General features: G+C 37.2%; 1 protein-coding gene across 1 annotated transcript in view; it reads right to left on the bottom strand.

Annotated features, from left to right (window-relative positions):
* LOC135085977 (uncharacterized) overlaps positions 1 to 24,244 on the bottom strand; it is a 36,724-nt gene extending 12,480 nt beyond the window's left edge. The window contains exons 1-2 of the mRNA XM_063980761.1: positions 23,967 to 24,244; positions 18,359 to 18,473 (exon numbers count right to left, since the gene is read on the bottom strand). Coding sequence (XP_063836831.1) covers positions 18,359 to 18,441 — 83 coding nt within the window. The 5' untranslated portion in view covers positions 18,442 to 18,473; positions 23,967 to 24,244. The remainder of the gene's footprint in view (positions 1 to 18,358; positions 18,474 to 23,966) is intronic.
* Between the last annotated feature and the right edge of the window lie 92 nt (positions 24,245 to 24,336).

Here is a 24,336-nt window from a genome sequence, read left to right on the forward strand (position 1 = left end):
ATGAGATGCTGTCATAGTGACATTGACAATACGTCAACGTCACGCTAGCATCAAACGTCAGAATAGAGGGACGCGCGGAGACGACTCCGCGCGCTTTTGTGCTAAGTGATGAATTGTATCTAAAATAAGGCAATATAATGTGAAAGTTAAGTATCCAGTGTTTTATTTATGAGAATAGATCGACCGGCCTCTAATAGTACTTATTCCCAATCCCACATCTCGTCACACTGTGGGAAGGAATAAATAAATAAAAATATCACTACATAAAATATTATTACTTTTTAGGGCTCCGTAGCCAAATGGCAAAAAACGGAACCCTTATAGATTCGTCATGTCTGTCTGTCTGTCTGTCCGTCCGTCCGTCCGTCCGTCTGTCCGTCCGTATGTCACAGCCATTTTTTTCCGAAACTATAAGAGTATACTATACTGTTGAAACTTGGTAAGTAGATGTATTCTGTGAACCGCATTAAGATTTTGATGCAAAAATAAAAAAATAATAATAAATATTGGGGGCTCCCCATACTTAGAACTGAAACTCAAAAATTTTTTTTTCGTCAAACACATACGTGTGGGGTATCTATGGATAGGTCTTCAAAAATGATATCGAGGTTTCTAAAATACTTTTTTTCTAAACCTAAAAAAGTTGCCCCCCCCCCCCCCTCTAACTTCTAAAATACTTAATAAGAAAATGAAAAATCTAAAAAAAACATAGGTGATGTACATTACTATAAAAACTACCAACGAAAATTGTTTTGAACGAGATCTAGTAAGTAGTTTTTTTTAATACCTCGTAAACCGCTTATTACCGCGTAATCTTTCATACAAATAACATAAATTAAAAAAAAATCATAAATCAATGGTACGGAACCCTTTGTGCGTGAGTCCGACACGCACTTGGCCGGTTTTTGAAACAGGGACGCGCGCGATAAAGTTTTTCTGTGACAGACAAAATTCAACGCGCGAGGCCGCGGGCGGAAAGCTAACGTAAATAATAAATTAAAACTATAGTCCGAAGGAATAAATAAATAAAAAAATTAAAAACCTTGGGTTAAATTACTTTTTCTGCTTGTCTTACAAGTTCTGGTTTCCTAAACATGTACCTACATGATTTTAAAGTTGTACGTCAAACTTATTGTTTTTGTTTTGTTAACATAACCATTGTTGAAAAGACGTAATATTTACGTAGAAAAAAAAACATTTCACGTAGGTACATTATAATTTTAGTTGTAAAATTAGTATAAAAAATAGGTTTCCGCCCGCGCGGCTTCGCTCGCGTGGAATTTTGTCTGTCACAGAAAAACTTTATCGCGCGCGTCCCTGTTTCAAAAACCAGGATAAAAACTATCCTATGTCTTTTCTCGGGACTCAAACTATCTCTATGCCACATTTAATCAAAATCGGTTCAGTGGTTTAGGCGTGATAGCAAGACCACAGCAAGACAGACAGACAGACAGTTACTTTCGCATTTATAATAATTATTCTAGTATAGATTAATAAGTAAAAATTAGTAAGACTACACAGTTTCTAAAAAGTTCACTAAATTCTGAAGGGACTATTCCCACCTCTCGTTCCCACCGCTGCAACTCCTGTGTAGCCAGGATCTACAGCTTGACCGCCAATAACCCAACCAGTGAAGGTCAAACTTGTCCCGAGGGAAAGTAACTGTCATTGGACCCGCAACGAAATTAATCAGAAGAACATAGGAGTTCGAAGTTAAGGTTCGACTTCCAGTGTAAAGCGGATGACAGGTGACAAAACAAAGGTTTAATAACCTTGTTAAAGATGATCCACGCTGAACTGTCCCACCAAACTCAATGACAGGGGGGCGCTACCATCATTCAACTATACGGTTTCCAACATGGCAAAAATCGGAACCAGCGATCCGGTATTGACGGTGGCGCCCCACTGTCAATGTCATGGATAGGACAATTCAGTATTTTGGAACTATAAACAGTCAGTAGCCTCATTTAGGGGAACGGCAAATCTGAAGCATAATCTGAAGTGTCACTGGCGTTTGACGTCTCAAAAACACCCTCCCGCTTCCATACCTCAGGTACGGACTGAGTTAAGTGCTAAACCTTAACTTGCTAATGTCTATTTCAATCAGGGATCCAGGTCGCATAGTTACGTATTAAGATAATGGTTTCTACACGTGTATAATATTACTGGATGCGTCCTACGCCATGTTAGCACGTAAGGGATATGCCTTTATTAACAACCTACAAGATAATCATAGAATAGTTAAACCTACCCACCTTATTCCTTGTTAAAACTAAGGCCCGGTTCCCAAAGCTGAGAACGACGAATTTTTCTATAGAATTAAAACTCATTTACTATTTTTTGCAAAAAGGCTTTTAAAAAGCACTTTCACACGTCCCAGTATTAACCCTACCACAGCTTCGGGACAATAAATGGGCCAGTGCTGAGAAGAAGCAGCGCAAGAAACTCAGTCACTATTGTCAGCCTCCTTTTCAAGGGTTTACAATCTTTATAATATGTATACAAGTCATAAATATTGATGGTGCTATTATAATGTGCTTTATTATGAATGGCTCTTGAATCCGCAGTCCTATGCCTAAACCGTTGAGCTATTGTGGCCTCTTTCTATTACAGACGCCTATGGCTTCATTCAAACTATGTAACTAAATAGGTGTTATATCACAAAGATTATTGGTTAGATAACCACTCGTAATAAGTTTACTTAGTTAAGAGACCCACCCCCACTTATCCGGTGGATGTCGTAAGCGATTAAGGGATGTCTGGACTTTTCTCCCTGTTCCTGTTTATTTATTCATTTAGGAAAACTTAGGTACTATTTACTTACCTTACTGGAATGGTTAACGGGAAATACTAAATATTTTCCCTCCGGGCATTTTTTTAGACACTTTTATTTTTGTAGTCGCTCATCGTTACTGTACATTAAACATTGTATTTTTCTTAGTTTATTTTGAACTAGCTGTGCCCGCGACTTCGTACGTATGAAAATAATTTTATTTCCCGTTTTTGCAACATTCTTTACTGCTTCGCCCCTATTGGCTGTAGGGTAATTCCTCAATGGCAGTGGTTCTTAACCGGTGGTCCGCGGATCACTGGTGGTCCCTGGAGGCATTCCAAGTGGTCCACGAAGACATCGTAAAACGTGATAAGTCAACGCAAACGGCGCACCTCCCCTTTCATAGGATTTTGAAAAAAATAATAATAAGTAGTCCCGACAAGACAGAAATTTGGTAAAATGGTCCCTCGTGACTTACCTCCTTACTAATAAAACTTACACGCTCGTTGAACAGTGTTTTAAAGTGACCTGTGTAACTTTTTATTAGTAAGGGGGTTAAAGTTTAAGAACCACTGCTCAATGGGCTAAAACACAAAAATATTTTTTCAAATCGGACCAGTAGGTAGTATTATTATTATTCTGTGCCAGTAGTTCCTGAATTAGCGCGTTCAAGCAAACAAACTCTTCAGCTTTTTTATCTACAACGAGGAAGCTCTTGGCCTGTATCTCACCTGATGGTAAGTGACGATCAGGCCGAAGGTGGAAGCGAGCTTCACCCGGAATCCTAAACCACGGAGGAACTGGCTATCTTACCTCTAACTGCCGGAACACAACAATGCTGTTAACATTGTTCTTATGGTGACAGACTTACGTAAGATGGTGGTAGCTAGCCAGGCGGACTTAGAACAAGCCCTACCACCAACCAAACCGAACAGAAAAATCTGCCCCCACTGGGAATCGAACCCGGGATCTCTGCGTCTGAAGCAGGTGGTCTTACCACTAGACCACAGAGGCGGTTATATTAACTAATATTAAAGATTTGAACCTACCCTAATGTAATTTACATAGTGTAGTCTTGTACATATCATGTTACATATATCACGACACACATACATCCAGCAAGATGTATCCCTGATACTCGCTCTAAATAGAGCTACAATTGCTTGAATGGCTAAATTGGTGTCAGTCACTTAATATATTTATTGGTGTACTGACGCGATATCTGGGGTCCCTGGACTATCAGGGTCAAAGACAAATGATTATGATGTAGTTATATCTTTTAGAAAGAAACATTTATTGCTATGGGCATCACACAAAGACCAAAAAGGTAAATAAAAAAAGACAGAGGACATAACAATGGAAGAAAAAAAGCAGTGCCACCCTGTCGCACAGCGATGCCTATCGCAATGGGACCCCACTCAGTATATGCCATGGCCCACGGTGGGGAAGGCCACGACGCTGGTTTTCAGTGTGCCCCATGTCGAGTGGGAGTCGCGGACACTATACGATATCACGACAACTCGACCCCGGGACAACTCGACCCCGTCAACTCGACTCCGTCAACTCGACCCTATGACCATTCAACCCCTGTTACAACTCAACTCCTGCAATAGGGATGATGATGATGACTAGGTAATGAAATCGAAATCTGGGGGCACGGCAGTGCCCCCACCAAGTCGAGCAAAAAAGCGGCACGGCCGTACCATCCTTTTCTCGAAGCAATTCAGGCCATTTTCGACCGCCTGTAACTTCGTTGTGGATAAAACTAGAAGGCTGAATTTTCATTAGCTATGCAGGCATTGTAAAGACACGGTATATTTAAAATTTCATTCAATTTGAACCAGTAGTTTAAGAATTATAACGGGTCAAAGTTACTTAATTTTGTCACTCACTGACTGACTCACTGACTCACCGATCATCAAAATTCTAAGGCACTTCTAGCAGACATAGAAGCTTCAAATTTGGAATATAAGTAGTGTTTGGTGTATGAATCAAGGAAAAACTAAAATATTTGGGGGCACGGTAGTGCAACCGCCAAGTCGAGTAAAATTTTTCAATTTCGGTCCAGTTTTCTAGATACATAACTGCTGTCTACAAAATACAAAAAGAAATGAGATTTGGGGGCACGGTAGTGCAACCGCCAAGTCGAGTAAAATTTTTCAATTTCGGTCCAGTTTTCTAGATACATAACTGCTGTCTACAAAATACAAAAAGAAATGAGATCCCATCAAAAACAATACTTGTCAAAAAAACCAAGTCTCGCAACTCAGTTGTTCTACGGTAAAAAGTTGTGAGATCCATGTAATACCAAGTCCAGGCCAGGAAATCTTTAACGTTTTACATAAATATATTGAATTGGCCATCGCATGAAAACACGTGTAAATTAAATTATTTAGTGCGATGGCCAAGTCAATAATTTATGTAAAACGTTAAAGATTTCCTGGCCTGGACTTGGTATTACATGGATCTCACAACTTTTTACCGTAGAACAACTGAGTTGCGAGACTTGGTTTTTTTGACAAGTATTGTTTTTGATGGTTCTATTTAGTCCGTCAGACAGATAGTTAAAAAATATTACTCTTTTTTTCCATAATCGAATAATTACAGTGTTATATTGAGTTGAATTGTCATGTGACGTCACTTTTGAGTAAAAATTCTGCTCAAGCGTGACGTTTCGCGCCATTTTAACTCGATGTAGCACTGTTATTATTTAATTATGAAAGAAAATAAAAAATATGTGTCTAATATTTTCTAATTATCTGTCTGACGGACAAATAATTGAAATTTTGTCATCCAGCATATTCTAAATTCCTTCATGGCCCTTCATCACGCTACTACCCATGCGGCCATGGGCGTACCAAGCTTTGGTTTTAAAGACTTTTCTCGGTTAAGTCACATTAAGTTAGTTTGGGACTAGAAACGTAGTGTTAAATATCCAAGGATATTTATTTATTTATTATCACCACGTACTTACCTAAGTCATTTTTTGGCGAAAGAGACGCGTCGTATTGTCCAATCTCCTGAGAAGTTGCGAAAAATGACACGTACTTAGTGATAGAATTAAACGACGTTTTTTAATGCTGTTAGCTGCTGGGACACAGACACAAACAACAAAGGCAAGGGTATATAAGGTCTAAAGAACAACAACAATATTATTTACAGCTCTAAGTTTTTTGTCTGTAACAGTAGCCACTTCCTAACATAATAAAAAACGATTCAAGGTCAAAATGACCACTTTTCAATACGAAAATAAACTGCATCTCGATTACCCACTGTTAAGTGAGTCTATTATTATAATAACAAAATTATTTAACTGTCTGTCCAAAGGCGATTGAGACAAAATTAGTAGCATGCAACCCGTCTGGCCAGTGAGGAGTGTGAGGCCAAATCCTCCATTTGCCTCTGGTAAATTAGAGAGGGTCGTGTCGTGCTCCTGCAGCGGAGAACGATCGACCGAACTCTTAAGTTCTTCTGATTAATTTCGTTGCGGGTCCAATGACAGTTTAATAAAAAACTCATTTATTTTTGCAAATAGGCTTCTAAAAAGCACTTTTACACGTCCCAGTATTAACCCTACCACTGCTTCGGGACAATAAATGGGCCAGTGCTGAGAAGAAGCAGCGCAAGAAACTCAGTCACTAGTCAGCCTCCTTTTCAAGGGTTTACAGTCTTTAAAATAAACTTTCCCCTGGGACAAACTTGACCTCCACTGGTTGGGTTGGCGGTCAAGCTGTAGATCCTGGCTGCACAGGAGTTGCAGCGGTGGAAACGAGAGGTGGGAATAGTCCCGTTTTCATTGGTTGGATTTTTATTGGTGGTCAAATTGTAGATCCTGGCTACACAGGAGTTGCAGCGGTGGTAACGAGAGGTGGGAATAGTCCCGCGGCAGTCAAGCTGTGGATCCTGGCTACACTGAGATTGCAGCGGTGGGAATAGTCCCGCGGCAGTCAAGCTGTGGATCCTGGCTACACAGGAGTTGCAGCGGTGGGAACGAGAGGTGGGAATAGTTCCGTTTTCATTGGTTGGGTTTTTATTGGCGGTCAAACTGTAGATCCTGGCTACACAGAAGTTGCAGCGGTGGGAACGAGAGGTGGGAATAGCCCCGCGGCAGTCAAGCTGAGGATCCTGGCTACACAGGAGTTGCAGCGGTGGGAACGAGAGGTGGTAAAAGTGGGAATAATCCCCTAACCTACATATGTTATTACCGTTCTACAGGGTTCTAAACGATCACCCAGCAAACGTGTGTAGCGTATAACTTTATAAACAGCCGCGCTATAAGGTTTCGCGCCCTTGAAAAATGGTTGACTTTAGGGTGACCAGCCGTTAGGGAAAACTATAGGACATAGGTACCCTAAAAATACTTGTGAAAAATGTGTTGCACTTCTTCTATTTTATCTTATATTCTATTCTATTCTATCTTATCTATCAAATGCACTTCTATTTTATCTATTAAAGATTAGTAGCATGGATTACTTCGTTCGTCTCAGCCAAATGACGTCCACTGCTGGACAAAGGCCTACCCCAAGATTTTCCACAATGAACGGTCCTGCGCTGCCCGCATCCAGGCTCTTCCCGCAACCTTTACCAGATCGTCGGTCCACCGAGTAGGAAGCCTGCCCACGCTACGTCTTCCAGCCCCTGGATTACTTACCTACCTACATATTCAAATTCAAATTCAACTTTTATTGTATGTTACATTACAATTTAAAGTGTTAATTTTGTTTAAAATGAGAAGTGCACGAGTTTGTTGCCCTAACTTATTCTTGTACACATGTGTATTTTTAATTACCTAACTACCTAAGTATAAATGTTAAATAAATTGTATTTTCTATAATAAATAAAAAGGCTGACAAAGGTGACTGAGTTTTTGCTACAACTTTTCAGTAACTACTAGCCGATAGGCTATCCCAAAGGGAATGTTAAATCAAAATCAAAAATATTTTATTCAATTTAGACCACAGGTGGCACTTATGACGAAAATAAAAGCGCGTGTACCTACTTACCCATCTACTTTAATATTTTTTATTAAAAAGCTGGTGCGATGGTGTTCAATTTTAATTTATCATAATAAGTAGTCCTACGTATTCAAGAAAGCGCGTCCCTAAATCTCCCCAGAAACTCGATTTATGGTCACCCTATCGCATCGCACGCTTATATCGTATGAACGGCACCAAGCTAAAGAATATCAATGTTATGTAGGTTACAATAGATGCTATTTTACGATAAAGTATACCTACTAAATTATCAATTACTTACTGACTGTACATACGTACATAACGAAGTCATAATCTAACTAAAAACTGTAGCATTTTATGACCTGTATTCATAAAGACCTAATAAAATATGCGACAAAAAATATAGTGTTTTAAGCTATACCTAAACTAATAATTGAGGCTGGATTTTACTATTGTGTAGTTAAGTAGGTAGGTAACTAAAGAACATTGGACAAAATAGACCAAAAGTGAAGTAGTAACAAAATTTTAACTTGGAACTTGTTTTTACATGCAATTAATCACTCAAAATTAAGTTAAAATTTAGTTTACTATTATTTTTGCTCTATATGTTAGAGTAGGCGCACACCGTTGATTTTTAGTTGGCCGATAGTTGTGCCCGATTTTAATTTGTATGAAGAATCGGCCACATCGAATCGGCGTAGTGTGCGCACTCCCATACATGCCCATACTGATCAACTGCCCGACTAAACTATCGGCCGACAAAAAATCAACGGTGTGCGCCTACTCTTAATTTTTATATCTATTATTTTAGTACCAAGTAAATATTTTTTCTTTCTTTCTTAATACGTGTAAATCACCATAAAGACACGTACATTCGTTTTAGTTTATTCCCTTAGATTAATAAAATTTATTCCAGTAATCAACCGTTTAATGCAAATTGCAAAGTAGTAGGTAATTATTTTTTGTTTTTTGTATGGTTCAGGTGTCTTGAAAATAATTAAGTACCTACATACTAAACGACGTCGTTAGTTTTTCTCATGAAATTCAAGGAATTAGTTCAAAAGTATTTAAAAAAAGGAAAATAGAAAAAAGGAAATATTCATTCACTGTCTCGCATCGCAATAGCAGGTGGAAATTTTCGTAAAAACACAATAGAACTTAAAAATCTCGAAATGATTATTAAGAGACCATACTTAGTGAGTCCTATAATAAATAAATAAATATCCTTGGACATTTTACACTGCGCTTCTAATCCCAAACTAAGCAAAGCTTGTACTATGGGTACTAGACAACAGATATAAACATACTTAAATACTTTTTTTTGTATACATACATATTATACATAGTAACACCCAGACCCGTCACAGAAATTAAAATTACTTAATTATTAATTCAAATTCTGCCCGGCCGAGAATCGAATCTGGGACCTCTCGGAATAGTAGTCCGTTCCGAACCACTACACCAAACTGCCGACTATATTTATAAAGTTATCAGACACCCTGTTATTGATAAAAAATAATATAATTGCACCTCCTCCTTTTTCAAGTCGGTTAAAATGAGAAAAACAATCATTATTCAAAGTGAAGGGCCTTACGGAGGTGAACTTCTCTATATGAAGTTATGTAAGACAAGGCAAAGCCCAAAGGGCTTGCCAGTGTACCTTCAAGGTTTCTAATAGTTCATGACCAGTTTTAGAGCGTTTGAAACATTGTGAGATAAGATAAGATTAAACTTTACTTCCTTACGAAGTTATAGATTTCAATCTATCAAATAAACAATCAATTTTTTCATGTCTCATAAAATTAGTGGTTTTTGGATTTCCCACAAGTTTTCAAGACAGACAGACAGACATATCAAAACTATAAGGGTCAGGATCCTTGTCAGGACTGCGGAACCCTAAAAAGATTTATAAAATTAGTTTAGACAGGTGCGCATGTCTTAAACTTCCTTAACCAAGGCTTCCATTTAAATCAATTCAAAAACTAGAACATGGACCCTGAACGGCATTTAGAAGAGAGGAGGGAGGGACATTATGAATTTGTTGAAAAATTAAACATTACCCTCCATTTAGGTCTCACAGTCAGGTAAGTAAACGTCAAATTTTTAAAACATTACCCTAATTTTTAGGGTTCCGTACCTCATAAGGAAAAAACGGAACCCTTATAGGATCACTTTGTTGTCCGTCCGTCCGTCTGTCAAGACCCTTTATCTCAAGAACGCGTGAACGTATCAAGCTGAAATTCACATGAAATACTCAGGTCTATTGTCCCTTTAAGCTGTGAAAATATCAAACTTCTAAGCCAAGCCAATCAAAAGATACAGCCGATTATGTCGATATTTTCAACAAATTTTCGACACTCGCAAAGGAATCAAAACCTACAGGATACTTCCCGTAAACTCAGAATCTTGAAATTTGGCATAAAGCATTGTCATATAATGCAAATATAGGAAAAATTGCGAAAATTTCATTTTTTTAGTTATATAATATAATAAAAATATTTTAATAAAATGAAACTTACTACCTTATTTCTCACGAACGAATAAAGGTATCAAATTGAAATTTATACCAAATACCTAGATCTATTGTCCCTTTAAGAAGTAAAAAAATCAAACTTCTAAGTTAACGCGATCAAAAGATACAGCAGTTTATACCGACACCTTAGACGAATTTCCGTCACACGCTAGGGAATCAAAACCTACAAGGTACTTCCTGTGAACTCAGAATCTTGAAATTCGGCACGAAGCAACGTTATATAGTACAGATAAAGGAAAAATTGCGAAAATGATAAATTTGAAGTTATATAAAATTTAAAATATTATTTTTGCTTACATGACATAAAATATTTTTTTAATAATTATAAACTTACTACCTACCCTTTTTCACATGAACGCGTAGAGATATTAAAGTTGAAATTCATATCAAACACTTCTTAAATCTAATTGCCTCTAAACTGTGAGAAATTCTAAATCAACGCAAAAATTCAAAACGCTGAGGTAGGTTACCTATAATGCAAATATAGGAAAAATAAATAAATAAAAAATAATCATACCGTATATTTTGAAATTCGCCACTACTCGCAACGGAATCAAGTAAGTAATTTGATTTAATACGTCATAAATTGTAAACCGCTACGTTTGTACGGCGGAACCCTCGGTGTGCGAGCCCGACTCGCACTTGGCCGGTTTTTTTGAAAGTACAATCGGGTTAAACGTCAAATTTTTGAAACCTTACCCTACTTTAGGTCGTACAGTCGGTTAGATCTTCAAATTTTTTGAAACATTACCCTCTTTTAGGTCGCGCAGTCAGGTGAAAAACGTCAAATTTTTGAAACATGACCCTCCTATTAACGCACAGTCGAGTAAAACGTCAATTTTTTGAAACACGCCCCTCCTTTTAGACGCACAGTGGGGTAAACGTCAAATTTTTGTGCAATTCGTCATACATCAGTCATGAATGCTGTTAACATTAATCTACTAATAGGTCAGAGGTCGGCACGTGTTGATAAGCAACTGTTGCTACACTTTGTAGTGAGGGGACAACGTCGATATGTTGTCGATATGTTTCGCTGTTGTCGATAAGTTTTGTGAACAAAAATTGCCCTTTTTAACCTTAAATGGTTTATCTTTACGGGTTTTCTTTGTAGTATGGTTTTAGCAGACTGAAATAGAACCATGCTCTTCCTGAATGTTTAATGTGAAGACGACTTAGGAACATAATAATACGCCTTGCGAATATCTGGCCGACGTGGAGAGTGCAGGCCAAATACTGCATGATTTATGTGAACGTCAAGCCTCCTCAAGCCGTTTGGCCAGCATTAGACGAAATCCTCCACTTGCCTCTGATAAATTATCGAGACTCGTTCTCCTGCAGTGGGAACTGAACGACTCGTTAATGATGATGACGAAAATTCCCTCATAAGATTTTAGTGCACAAAATTAAGAAGGTGAAATCGTGACCAAAACACTTATAAAGTATATTGGTAGTTAAGTAACGTAAGGTCCAGTTTCCATCGAATGGAGAGGATTTGTTTGAAGCTGAACGGAGAAGTGATGTGGAAATAACGAAATCTGATAAGTTATCCATACTTATACACCTCTTCTCCTCTCCATTTTGGTGGAAACCAAAGTAGGTAATGAATAAGGTTTATACATAGAAATAGTATTTTTATAAAAAGGAACATCGATAAAATTTTGTACCGCACTACTAATCCCAACTAATATTATAGGGACTAATATTATAAATGCGAAAGTAACTCTGTCTGTCTGTCTGTCTGTCTGTCTGTCTGTCTGTCTGTCTGTCTGTCTGTTACGCTTTCCCGCTTAAACCTCGCAACCGATTTTGATGAAATTTGGCATAGAGATAGTTTGAGTCCCGGGAAAGAACATAGGATAGTTTTTATCCCGGTTTTTGAAACAGGGACGCGCGCGATAAAGTTTTTCTGTGACAGACAAAATTCCACGCGGGCGAAGCCGCGGGCGGAAAGCTAGTTAAAGATATTTAAATAGCTGTTTAACTGCATTATTCATTAAAAGGGTACTTAGATTCGACCTTACAGCCTTACAGTTTGACAAAGCAAACTCAAGTGTTTTATTGATACCTAGTCAAAGTAATAAAATACTATTTACTTATCTAAGTAGTAGGATCCATCATCATTTCAGCCATAGGACGCTGAACATAGGCCTCCCCCAATGATTTCCATAATGACCGATTGATATTACCTATTTAGTTACTCAATAACTTGTTTATTTAGGTAGATACTTTTTATCTCGCGGACACGCTTTTATTTTTGAATAAATAATATTTATTTTATAATTTAATTCTTTAAAAAAATATGCTGACTTTCTTGCGCTGCTTCTTCTCAGCACTGGCCCATTTATTGTCCTGAAGCAGTGGTAGGGTTAAAGCCTAATACTGGGACGTGTAAAAGTGCTTTTTAAAAGCCTGCTTGCAAAAAATAATGAATTTTTATTTGTTTTGGCGCTGGATGCAGGCCGCTACCAACCGGGCGATGTGAAAATCATTGGGGGAGGCTTATGTTCAGCAGTGAACGTCCTGTGGCTGAAATGATGATGATGATGAATGATTTTTTTTTATTTTTAATGCAGAATTCATACATTGATCGTTTCCCACCAAAACATTTGTAAATGATACATCGTGCCCCAATAACGTTATCAGTAACTGTTATCAGTTGTAATTGAGCAAATTGAGTCTTATCTCCTTGGACATTACATTATCTAGTTACGAAGGTACTATACATGTATGTATATGTATACGTATAAGTAGCTGTAAATGGTGATTAGGTTTAGCAGAACTCGCTCATAATAATAAAAAAAAATAGTAAAAAATAATACGGTCATTCTCCTGATCTGGATTATTTTGTTGATTACCCCGACCTTTTTTATTTTTGAATTTAGAGTAAGTTTAGGTAAAACATTTCAAAATAGACATTATTACGAGCATATTTTTTATATTGGCCCATCGGTAGCAAGCAGGAATAAAAAGTTATGCGACATCAAAATTTTCATGGTCGGGGTAATCAAAGTTGGGAGTCAGAGTAATCAAAAATAAAAAAAAATATTTTATTTTCTAAGGTTTTTTTTAAGTTATGGTAAAATAAATGTTATTATAACTAGCCATTTGTTATTTTGATGTATAAACGACAATATTGTAAAGTTTCAACAAAATCTGTTAAGTAGTTGTTGCGTAAAAGAGTAAAAAACATACATATACATAATACATATAATATTAGTGACTCAATGTCCTATGTCTCCTATATGGGACAGAAGGCGTCCACAACAGTCCTCCATCGCATTCGGTCTTGAGCTTCGTGTTTGATCTTGCTCCAAGTCTTAGCAGTGCGCCGCTATGTTTTTTTTGGCGCGACCACGTTTGCATTTTCCCTGGGGGTTCCAATCTAGAGCCTGCTTGGGGATGTGATCGGGGTCCCTTCGGAGAGTGTGGCCGATCTAGTTCCACTTGCAGCGTTTATTCTGCTGAAAGATCGGTATTTCGTGGCAGCGTTCCAAAAGTTCGTCGTTTGAAGATTTTGGAGAATTCGGCGAAGACAGCGGCTGAAGAAGATCTGCAGCTGGTGCGAGACAACCTTAGTGACCTTCCACGTTTCACGCCCATAGAGCAGAACTGGTTTGACGTTGGACCCGAATATTTTGATCTTGCGAAGTTGTGCGAAGGTAGCTCTGGCCTTGGCAATGCACGAAGTGATGTCCTCTTCGGTACCTCCAGGCTCTGAAACGATGCTCCCGAGGTAAGTGAAATTGTGGACTCGTTGGACATCCTCTGCACCAACGGTGTGCAATTCCTCACTCCAGATCGCATCTCTTGGGTCTTCTGGTACTGATATCCTTGCTTTACCCTTTTTTCGGCACAATAATTAGAAGTCCCTTATGCCAGTCGTCTGGGAGTTCCTCTTCCATCCAGATGTTTTCGAAGACAGGTGTCAGGACGTTAACGGCGGAGTTTACATCGGCTTACAGCATTTCAGCGGTGATAAGGTCGAGTCCAGGGGTCTTGCCAATTTTGAGGGATAATATTATGTATTAATAGGAGATAGGATTTCATTTTAGTAAAGGGTAATTTTGCTTATTAAACGTTATTTAGTTAATCATTTATTAGTAAAATTACAGTATTATTGATTACTCGGTGACAAAAGTCGGGGTAATCAAGGTCGGGGTAGTCAAAAAATTAAGGTTTATCCTGAGCCCTGCCCAATCTGTAAGTTGAATCCCATATGTTTTAATACACAAAAATGCGGTTACATGGACCATTATTCCTGTACATTCTCGAGAACTTTCCATGTAAAGAAACCTAAAAAAACAGGATAGAGTAAATCAATCGTGCACTGAACCAAGGTCGGGGTAATCATATTCTTATCTCGATAACTCCGAAATCCTGCGACGAGTTGCATTACCGATCACCTCGGCACGCAGGCCACCACTAAAGGTTCACGGGGGAGGATAGAGCTCGTTTCTTAATTGCGTAGCTAGGGACGTAGGCGCACATTAGTGACGTGTCGGGGTAATCACGGTTAACGCCCGGACACAACTTCAAATAGTTATTTTACAAAACCTTTTAGTCATATAGTTATATCGTATTTAATTTATCAATGTTTATTTAATCAGTAATCGATTACATAAGCATTGAAAGCGGTAATAATAACGGATTAATTTATACGAGCAAATTTGTTCTGAAATCGGGAGCGCGGACACGTCGTGGTAATCAATTTTTGACGACTTACGATTTTTTTTCAATTACTTAATTAACTATTATTAACTATCTCTGTGGTTTAACAACAAGAACCAAAGTTATACTATTAGATAAAAATATTTGTTACTAAAATATTATGATATTCGGGTACTTTTTGGCCCCGTACACGTTATTTTCTTGGCCGGTGGAATGACCCAATAACATCCAATAAACCTACATTAAATAAAATTTTCGAAAATAACTGATTTAAAAAGAAAAACCGAATAATAAGTAATTGAGAACTTCCCCTTTTTTTGCCGAATAGAGAACCTGTTTTTTGAAGTCGGTTAAAAATCAATTCAGTACAGTACAGCCTGACTGCTAAGAAATGTTACTGAATTCAGTCAATTTTTCAGTCGGATTTTTTAAATATCTTTGTTGCAATGTCAATAGTGGTCCAATGACAGTTCTTTCCCCCTGGACAAACTTGACCTTCAATGGTTGAGTTTTATTGGCGGTCAAGCTGTAGATCCTGGCTACACAGGAGTTTCAGCGGTGGGATTGAATGGTGGGATTAAGACAAGGTATCAATCATGATATTTTATCGTTAGGATTAAGCTTATGATGGATGGATTTGACCCATATAGATTACACTGTTTACGCCCAAAATAATATTTTTTAGCTCCTTAAATACGTTACATAAGAAAATTAAAAGTCATCACCAGGTCATTTTTAGTCTCCACTGCAGGAGCACGACTCTCTCTAATTTACTAGAGGCAAATAAAGGATTTGTCCTACACTCCCCACGCTGGCCAGACGTATTTAAGTATATCTTTGGGTACGGAATCCTAAGAAAATGCCTTTTCTGTGAGCAGACCCGAATTCTACGCAGACAAAACCCCGGGCAAAAGTTAGTGTAATAATGTAATTTATTTGGTCGCGTATTTATTTAATTTTGTCAGCACGTGTGCATTTTCCTACTTGGCGAATATCCAATATGGCGGGTCGTTGAACTGAGTTAGATAATGTGTGACATTGGTGAGTCACGCGTGCACATCTGCAATTAATAATTATAATTACATATTAACTTCCGTAATTAAGTTGTTTTATTATAAATCACGTTTATAGATTACCACTTTATTGTTTAAGTACCTACTAACTTTTTCGCGCGTTTTCCCTCGTGTATATTTCGGACTGTCACAGAAATACTTTTTCGCGCGCATGTCCTACAGATTATAGAGTAGGTATGGTTCAATTACAAGCAGACAGTTACTTTCGCATTTATCTTGATGATTACAGACTATTAACTGATAACGTACAGCTACTTATTTTAAACACACATGCCATTAACGTTTAAAACTTTATTTCCTGTGAGATAACACTACTAGCTACCAGTAAGTCTAAAGCTGGGTTGTATCATCTTACTTTAACTTAAACAAACGTCAAGTCTGTCAAATTCCATACAAAAGCACCGGTTAGTTACGGTCAATTTCGGTGGTGCAACCCAGCCTTAGTTATTTGTGCTAAAACTACAGATTGGGTACTGTATCTATAAAATTTTAAACTTTCGCGTTCCATTGCAACTAAAATAGTAAGACACGGGTCTTAACGCGACGTTTATTAATGAGTTACATTATGTACTCACGGCTTGACGTTTCGGCTGCGATGCTGCAGCCGTGGTTACAAGCAGACGTCGTGTTAAGACCCGTGTCTTACTATTTTAATAGTTGTATCTATAAGGAAGTTAACCAAAGTTCTTTCAAAGTAGATTAAGGCTGAGTTCCACCATCTTACTTTAACCGTAACTTTAACCATAACCGGTGTATTTGTATGGATTTTGACAGACTTTTGACTTTGTTATAGATAAAAATGGTAATAAGATGGTGCAATCCAGCATAAAAGTAGGGCAACACCCACTCTTCCCGTGGGTGTCGTAAGAGGCGATTAAGGGACAGATTTAAATATCAGGGGCCCTTAGAGACAATAACATTCTTGATAGTTTTATTTCCAAATCTCCTAGAAAGCGAAGGGCATAGCTGGGCATTAACTCGTTAATCCGTTAATCGTTAATTAACGAAGTTAACATTTCTATTAACGGATTAACTTTTAAGTTAACTTTAAAAAATGTTAACGGACTCGTTAACTTCCGTTAAATTATCCTAAGTCCGTTAATCCAGTACCTACTATTTACCAAAAAGATACAGCAGGCACGCTGAAAAACGCTAGAAAAACGCGTTCTGACAAGTACGTTCGGGCTTCCAGAACTTCCAGAACCCAAAACAAGAGTTTTTGTAACCAGATCACTAACGACACTTGTTAGTATGTGAGTTGTCCCACACTCTTGCAGCTGAATTTAAGACCAGTTTTCCTCGAACCGATTGAGCTGAAATTTGGTATACTTATGTTTGTACGATGACAATGCAATGTTATGGTATCATTGAGCTGGTCTGATGATGGAGTCATGAGATGGCCATAGGAACTCCTAAATGAAATGGTGGCATCGCATCGAATTTGGGCTCGTTGGATTTGTCTTTTCGAGCACTTTAGTACTAGATGATGAGTCAAGAGGTGGCCATAGGAATTCCTAAACGATACGGTGGAAACTTATCGAGTTTGGGCTTGCTGGATTTTGTATTGTAATTGAACCAAGGCTCTGAGATTGAGATACCTACTACTAAAATAAAAAGTGTAAAATCAAATTATAATAGTTAAAAAACTTTTTTAAAAACAAGCTTTTATACTGACATGCAGCTGTACTAAAACGAAAAAAAAGAATTGTACTTATGCAAGGTTCAAATAATTTCGAAAGCTTGTAGCGCAAACATAAAAGAGAAATAAATGCCATGCGCGATACAAGCTTTCGAAATTATTTGAACCTTGCATACAATTCTTTTTTTCGTTTTATTATCATGTGTTAACGGATTAACGATTAACGTTAACTTGCGTTAAATCTTCCGAAATGTAACGTTTTAACGTTTAACGAAGTTAATTTTTCTATTAACGGTTTAACGATTAACGAAGTTAACTATTTGATTAACGGTGCCCAGCTATGGCGAAGGGCACGACTTCTAAATCCGTCTGGTCAGCGTGGGGAGTGTAGGACAAAACTTAGGTTATTTTTAGACCTTAAAAACACGCTGAAAACTGAGTTCGAACTTAAATAAAGCCTAACTACGGCGTTTCTATTTATGAAAAGTTCTAGGTACAAGGTGGACCGACAACCTCATAAAGGTAGGAAGGCGCTGGATGCAAACCGCTGCCAACCGCATGTTATGGAAATCATTAGGGGAGGCCTATGTTCAGCAGTGGACGTCCTATGGCTGAAATGATGATGATGATTGGTTTCTTCAGTTAGACACACATTGTAGGTATTAAACCAAGATAATGGCTACACTAACTATGGTAAAAATATCATAAAATACTCACACTAAAGCCACCAAGTACGGATGCGCTTTGACATTCCCCTGGCCGCCATCCTGCGCTATAGTGACGTCACCGGAAGTCGCCATCTTGTCAACCGTCAATTATGTCAGCCAGCCGTCTGTAAAGACACGAGCCGAGGTTGTAACTAGATTTTAAACTGCAGTAACTTATTTACTTAACTTTTTATCGAGTTGATAAGATTTAGGAAATGTGGGTCAGTCAGGCCCTTTCTATAAAAATGCGGTTCGAAATAGATACAGCGATAAACGGGTTTAGCGATTATTTATGAGATGTCAAAACGCAATTTCCACGCACATTTATAGCGTTTAGTAGGTTCTTGAATAAAGTATGCGACGTAGTAATAGTAAACGGGAATGTACCCTCATAAATACCTACCTTGTTTGTACCACATGAAGCAATAGATATTATGATTATGATTATTACATAACACCCCTAGTCAATTGAGATACTTTTTGTGAGCTGTCAAAACGTTTCTTTAATAATGAGCATAGTTTATCAATTGACCTAATGAGAAGTTTTCAAATTACTTGTGTTTACATTAATTACAAATTATTAGTGCTTAGCTTACTGTAATCAATAAAGTATTTAATTCTATTCTATTCTAATAAATATCTAGTTATGTAGTTAATAACTATCGAATACTTAGTTCATAATAGGTTTGGATAGAGTAGAATAGGGCCACCCCTACTCAACCCAAGGAAATCGTAAGAGGCACTATTATGGCAAAAATATGCGAACATCAGGCCTCCCCAACCCTTCTGGCCAGCATGGGAAGTGTAGACCAAATCATCCATTTTCCTTTGGCAAATAATTGAGTGTCGTGCTCTAGCAGTGAAGACTTATGATATTTTTGTACAGCAAATGAGCCAATGATTTATTTTAAGTCTTCTTTTTTATTAGTCACTTCAAAGAATGATTGTGAACAGTACCAGCTCCTATTTCGTATTATTACGTTCAAACGAGTGTCAATTGGTTCGTTTTCATTCATGCCGTGTTGCTAAGCGGACCGATTACCATTCGACGCTTGCCAAATGTCGGCAAGGCCATGACCTAACGGCTATTTGAAATTACGAGTAACATTGTCTTTTCGCTAATATAAATTACAGTTTTAATTGAATTGTAGGTGAAGTTGGATTTTGGATTGTATAATTTGTGCCGACGTAAAGGGCACTAAAGGTAGCACACTATCAACTCTTGAAAGGAATCATTTAACTGTATCAACTAGAGGCGGTCAATATTCTTTAAACTCCATAGGTAGGTACTGCAAACTGCAACGTATATTTTTCTCATCGTAACGTAAACGCCTCTCCTCGCGGTTGACAGCGCGCGAAAGGCGATGACAGCTCGCGAAAGGTGATACGGTGTTGATCCCTTTCTGAGTTGATAAGTTTGCTATGACTTTAATACGTCTCAGCCTTACTTTTTTAACATAACCTCAGGGGCGTAGCGCGTAGCAACCGCCGTATCAGCCATATCAATGATACAGGGACCCCGGGCTACTGGGGCTAAAGGGGCCGAAATTGTTCAGATTGGACAGTAAGCAACTGCCTAGATAAGTTCTAGTTTTTTTTTCAAAGATTTTGAACTTGATTGTATGAAAATCCGCGACCACATTGCGAATCTTAACTCCTCCAATGTTCTGATTAATTTCGTTGCGGGTCCAATGAGAGTTTAACTTTCCCCCGGGACAAACTTGGCCTACACTGGTTGGGTTACTTATTGACTGTCAAGCTAGATCCTGGCCACACAGGAGTTGCAGCAGTGGGAACGAGAGGTGGGAATAGTCCCGTTTTCATTGGTTGGGTTTTTATTGACGGTCAAGCTGTAGATCCTGGCCACACAGGAGTTGCAGCGGTGGGAACGAGAGGTGGGAATAGTCCCGTAACCGCATTGCGTAACGACAGTCAAACAACCAAATGAACAAGAAAAGAAGACGGTAAATATTTTGATTCCACCACCATCCGTCGATTGAATCTTACGCGGTATTTATTGTTTGTAACACATTCTATTGTTCTTTAAAGGAAATGTCGTCTGACAACTAGTTAGTGTGTTTATTTGATTAGTAATTGTTTACTTCGAGTGCTTTCTCAATAGGGCACTAGATTTCACACATCATGTGAATTATTATGAAGCAAAGATTTGTATTTTTGTATGTTTGCAACGAATAAAACTCAATAAATACAGAATCGATTTCAAAAATTCTTTCACCATTAGCATGCTACATTCTTTATGAGTAACATAGGTATAATCAGATTGAAATTCACTAAGATAAAGCTAGTAATTAAATAACTCTACGCGGTGTCTTCACAAATTAAATAAGTTATTATAAAAACTACTTTCAATTAAATTAAAATTTTATTTATTGCGCAACATGAGGTATTTACGCAAATTGTTTCGCTTAGTTGGCATACAATTATGTAGTATGATAATCTGACTCATTTACGTTTATATGCTGTATTTATTACAAATAAATAAACTCAGTTGACTTTGGAAAATATTTTTACATGCAACATAACTACAGATCTATACAACGTTTTCTTCACAACTCCTAAAAAGTATCTCAATTGACCGATTCCCTATTGATTTGACATTCAATCAATTGCTGTACTTTTTTAAGCTGTCAAACGCGTTTCCTGATTGGGGTTTTTTTTATAATAGTACCGTTGTTTTTACGGGTTAATTTCTAAAGAATTCAGTTGTTAATTCTTTTTTCATGCAATTCAGTAACTTTGCTATAAAGAACTTAAACACGTCCCATTATATGTATTTTCGCCTTACTGCTCGGGGAATGATATGAGTACTAGGCCAGTCTAGGTACATAGAAAACACCCAGGCCGATACAAAAAGATGTTCATGCACTTATATGCACATATCGGACGGTGTTTCTTTACGAGATCGAATCAGAAATGAGGAGATCCGTAAATAAACTAAAGTCGCTGACATAACCTGACGGATTAGCAAGCTGAAATGGCAATGGGCAGTAGGGCACACTACGCAGAACTGACGACCGATGAGGCAGCAAGGTTCTGGAGTGGAGGCCACGTACCGGACTGCTACCAACAGTGCGATGTGGAATTCATTGGGGGAGGCCTATGTTCAGCAGTGGATGTCCTGTGGTTGAAATGATGATGATGATTGTGCGGAGATCGAACCCAAACCCACGACGTTTGTAATAGATTGTACGCGAACCACTAGGCCTTGCGGCTAATTTGAAATCAGTTGTGTAAATAATAAAATAACATCAGTTTCTAAAATAAACGTTTAGGACCGGAAAATCTAGTTTTTGTGTTGAAAGAACCTTTAATATCGTGTAAATTCATCCTTTAATGGCCGGAAATCAAAAAAAATCTAAATAAACAAAAAATCTTATAATACTAGAGATGCGCTTTGGTTTCGCCTGGGTTTAATAGTAGATGGCCTACTTTGTAAACTGACTTATTTATTATAAACTAGCTGACCCGGCGAACTTCGTACCGCCTTAGCGTAGAGATTTTCTTAATATTTTTTTCCGTAAGAACCATCCTTGGACTTCCACAAACATTTAAAAAAAAGAATTATCGAAATCGGTTCAGCCGTTCACACGTGATGCCGTGACAACGCGAAACGGGTTTCATTTTTATATATATAGATTTAGTAATAGGTAAGTCAACATTTTCAGTTAGATTTAGGTATCGCCATAACTCAAATGATTTAAAAAATCTATAATAGGTAGGTAACTACTGTTATATTACTAAAACTGATATCATTGTATTAATTAAAAAAATTATAATACTGTGTAATATTTTTATTTTGTGATAATTTTGTTTCGTAATATAGAACCTGTCGAAAATAAAATAAATGGGCCATTCTTATTCTTACGCATTTTTGTGTGAGATGTAAGAATAGCATATGTTTTTAAAGAAAATCAGTGCACTGTATATTAATTTACTTAGTAAAATGCCCAATATCATTTTTATCATAAAACTATTAGAAGAATATTAAAAAAAAGTTACAAGTCCAAAATGTCACGGACCGTGTAGTGTGAGATTCCCGGATTTGGACATACAATATTTTTTTCTGAAGAGATGTTATGTTATTTTGATAAATATTACAGTAATTATGCAAGATTAATACATGTTATATAAGACTGTTAAAAATTTATATCAATAATAATTACCATTTTTGATTTTGAACACCAAACATTGTGTGAGCAGTTTTTGTGTCACAACCACGTGCGCCACTTTAAATATGCGTAACTCGGTAAAAAACTATCTTTGATATTGACATCCCTTGCTAAGTTTTTTTAGAACAGTAACATTGTCATCTTATTAGATTTGCAAATGGCTGAACGTAGTGAGTGAGCCGCAAAAAAATATTTTCTATTTATTTAAAAAAAGGGACAACCATAACACGTCCATCCCGTGTACGGTTTTTAAAGGTAGGTATCAATGTCACGCTATTGTATAAAACATAATTATGTACCTCATGCAGTATAGTTTCAGATAATTGCACAAGATCTGCTAATTCACAGATAGTTTTTTGGATATATCGGACACGTTCCAAATTGTCACGGCCATGGTATTAAAAATGTGTCACTACCGCAAACTATTTAAGTACATGGTCGTGACATTACAACGCGTGGTTGTGACATTCTATTTTTATTATTTTAATAGTTTTTGTTGTTCTGCTAAATTATTTTGTGTATTGTGCAATTTTTAGGAGTAGCCTTTTAGTAAGTGTACTTATTTTTCGCTAGTATGATTTTCTAGATGCCACGAAGGAAAAATTATTGCACTTTCTCATTTCTGCAGTAATATCAAATTTTACTGAGATAGCTCCCGATAAAGGCCCTGCAGAGTTGGTAGGAGTTGTTTTAAAAGGAATTGCTATTAACCATATTTTTAGTGGTACGGTGACTATGAAACATGTTTAAGTTGTCAAAACCAACTGTTATGTGAATCCTACAGAAATCTCATATGATACTCAATTAGGTACCTACTGTGTTTAAGATTTACTAATTTGTTAAGCATATTATCATATCGAAACCATGTAGGTAGCATATCGGAAGCATGATCAGATAGTGCCAATAATAAAAAGTCTATTTTTTTATTATCTAGTAGATATATTAACTACCTGACGGTATTTTTGATCTCAATTTTAATTAAATTTTTGGATGTTCAGAAAAAAGTACATATTACCAAATAACACCTTTGTTGATGAAACGAATTTAGTGTATTTTATTGTTAATCAATTTAAACTATTATGATATAAATTTAACAACATAAATATTATTATTTACAGTAAAAATGTAAAACTGTCACATCCGTGTCATGTAGTGTCACAGCCGTGTTTACGTAGGCTATTTTGTTTCCTTTCCGAGGGCTTTAAGGTTGTCCATATACATCAAAAGTATGGTTTTGGTTTATACTTTCGATACACATCGCAAAAACTTTAAAAAAAAAATCTTTAATTTTTAAAAAAAATATGGCACAAATTTAAGAATGGCCCAAATAAGAAATAAACCTAATGATAGTCTTGTACTAAGTCTTGTACCAAAACGGAAATCAATAAAAATACTTTTAAAATGAGGAAATAAAAAAATCTTTTTTACCGTCACAACTCTACGACGCAAGCACCAAATCCATTCAGCCTCCACCATATTATTAGATTATAGTAAAATAGACACTGGGCTCGTATTTATGTAATAAGAAAAATTCGTGACAACTACAAACGATCACAGAACATTACACAAAAAAACTGAATTCATAAACTACAAATCGTCTTGTGTTTCCGCGAATATCATAAATCGTGTTAAAACTTTTTTGTTCAGTGAAACTTTTTAAAACAGATTTTTTATTGTCTGTGGCACGCAACCATCTGCGACGCGGTTTCCCGCCATCATGCTAGTTCGTCTTTCTTAGTACGTATCAAATCGAGGCTCGCAAGCGCCATCTATCCGCCTGACCCCGTACTTTTTTGAC

The sequence above is a fragment of the Ostrinia nubilalis genome, chromosome 30 (assembly GCF_963855985.1).
Source record: "Ostrinia nubilalis chromosome 30, ilOstNubi1.1, whole genome shotgun sequence".
Taxonomy (NCBI): domain Eukaryota; kingdom Metazoa; phylum Arthropoda; class Insecta; order Lepidoptera; family Crambidae; genus Ostrinia; species Ostrinia nubilalis.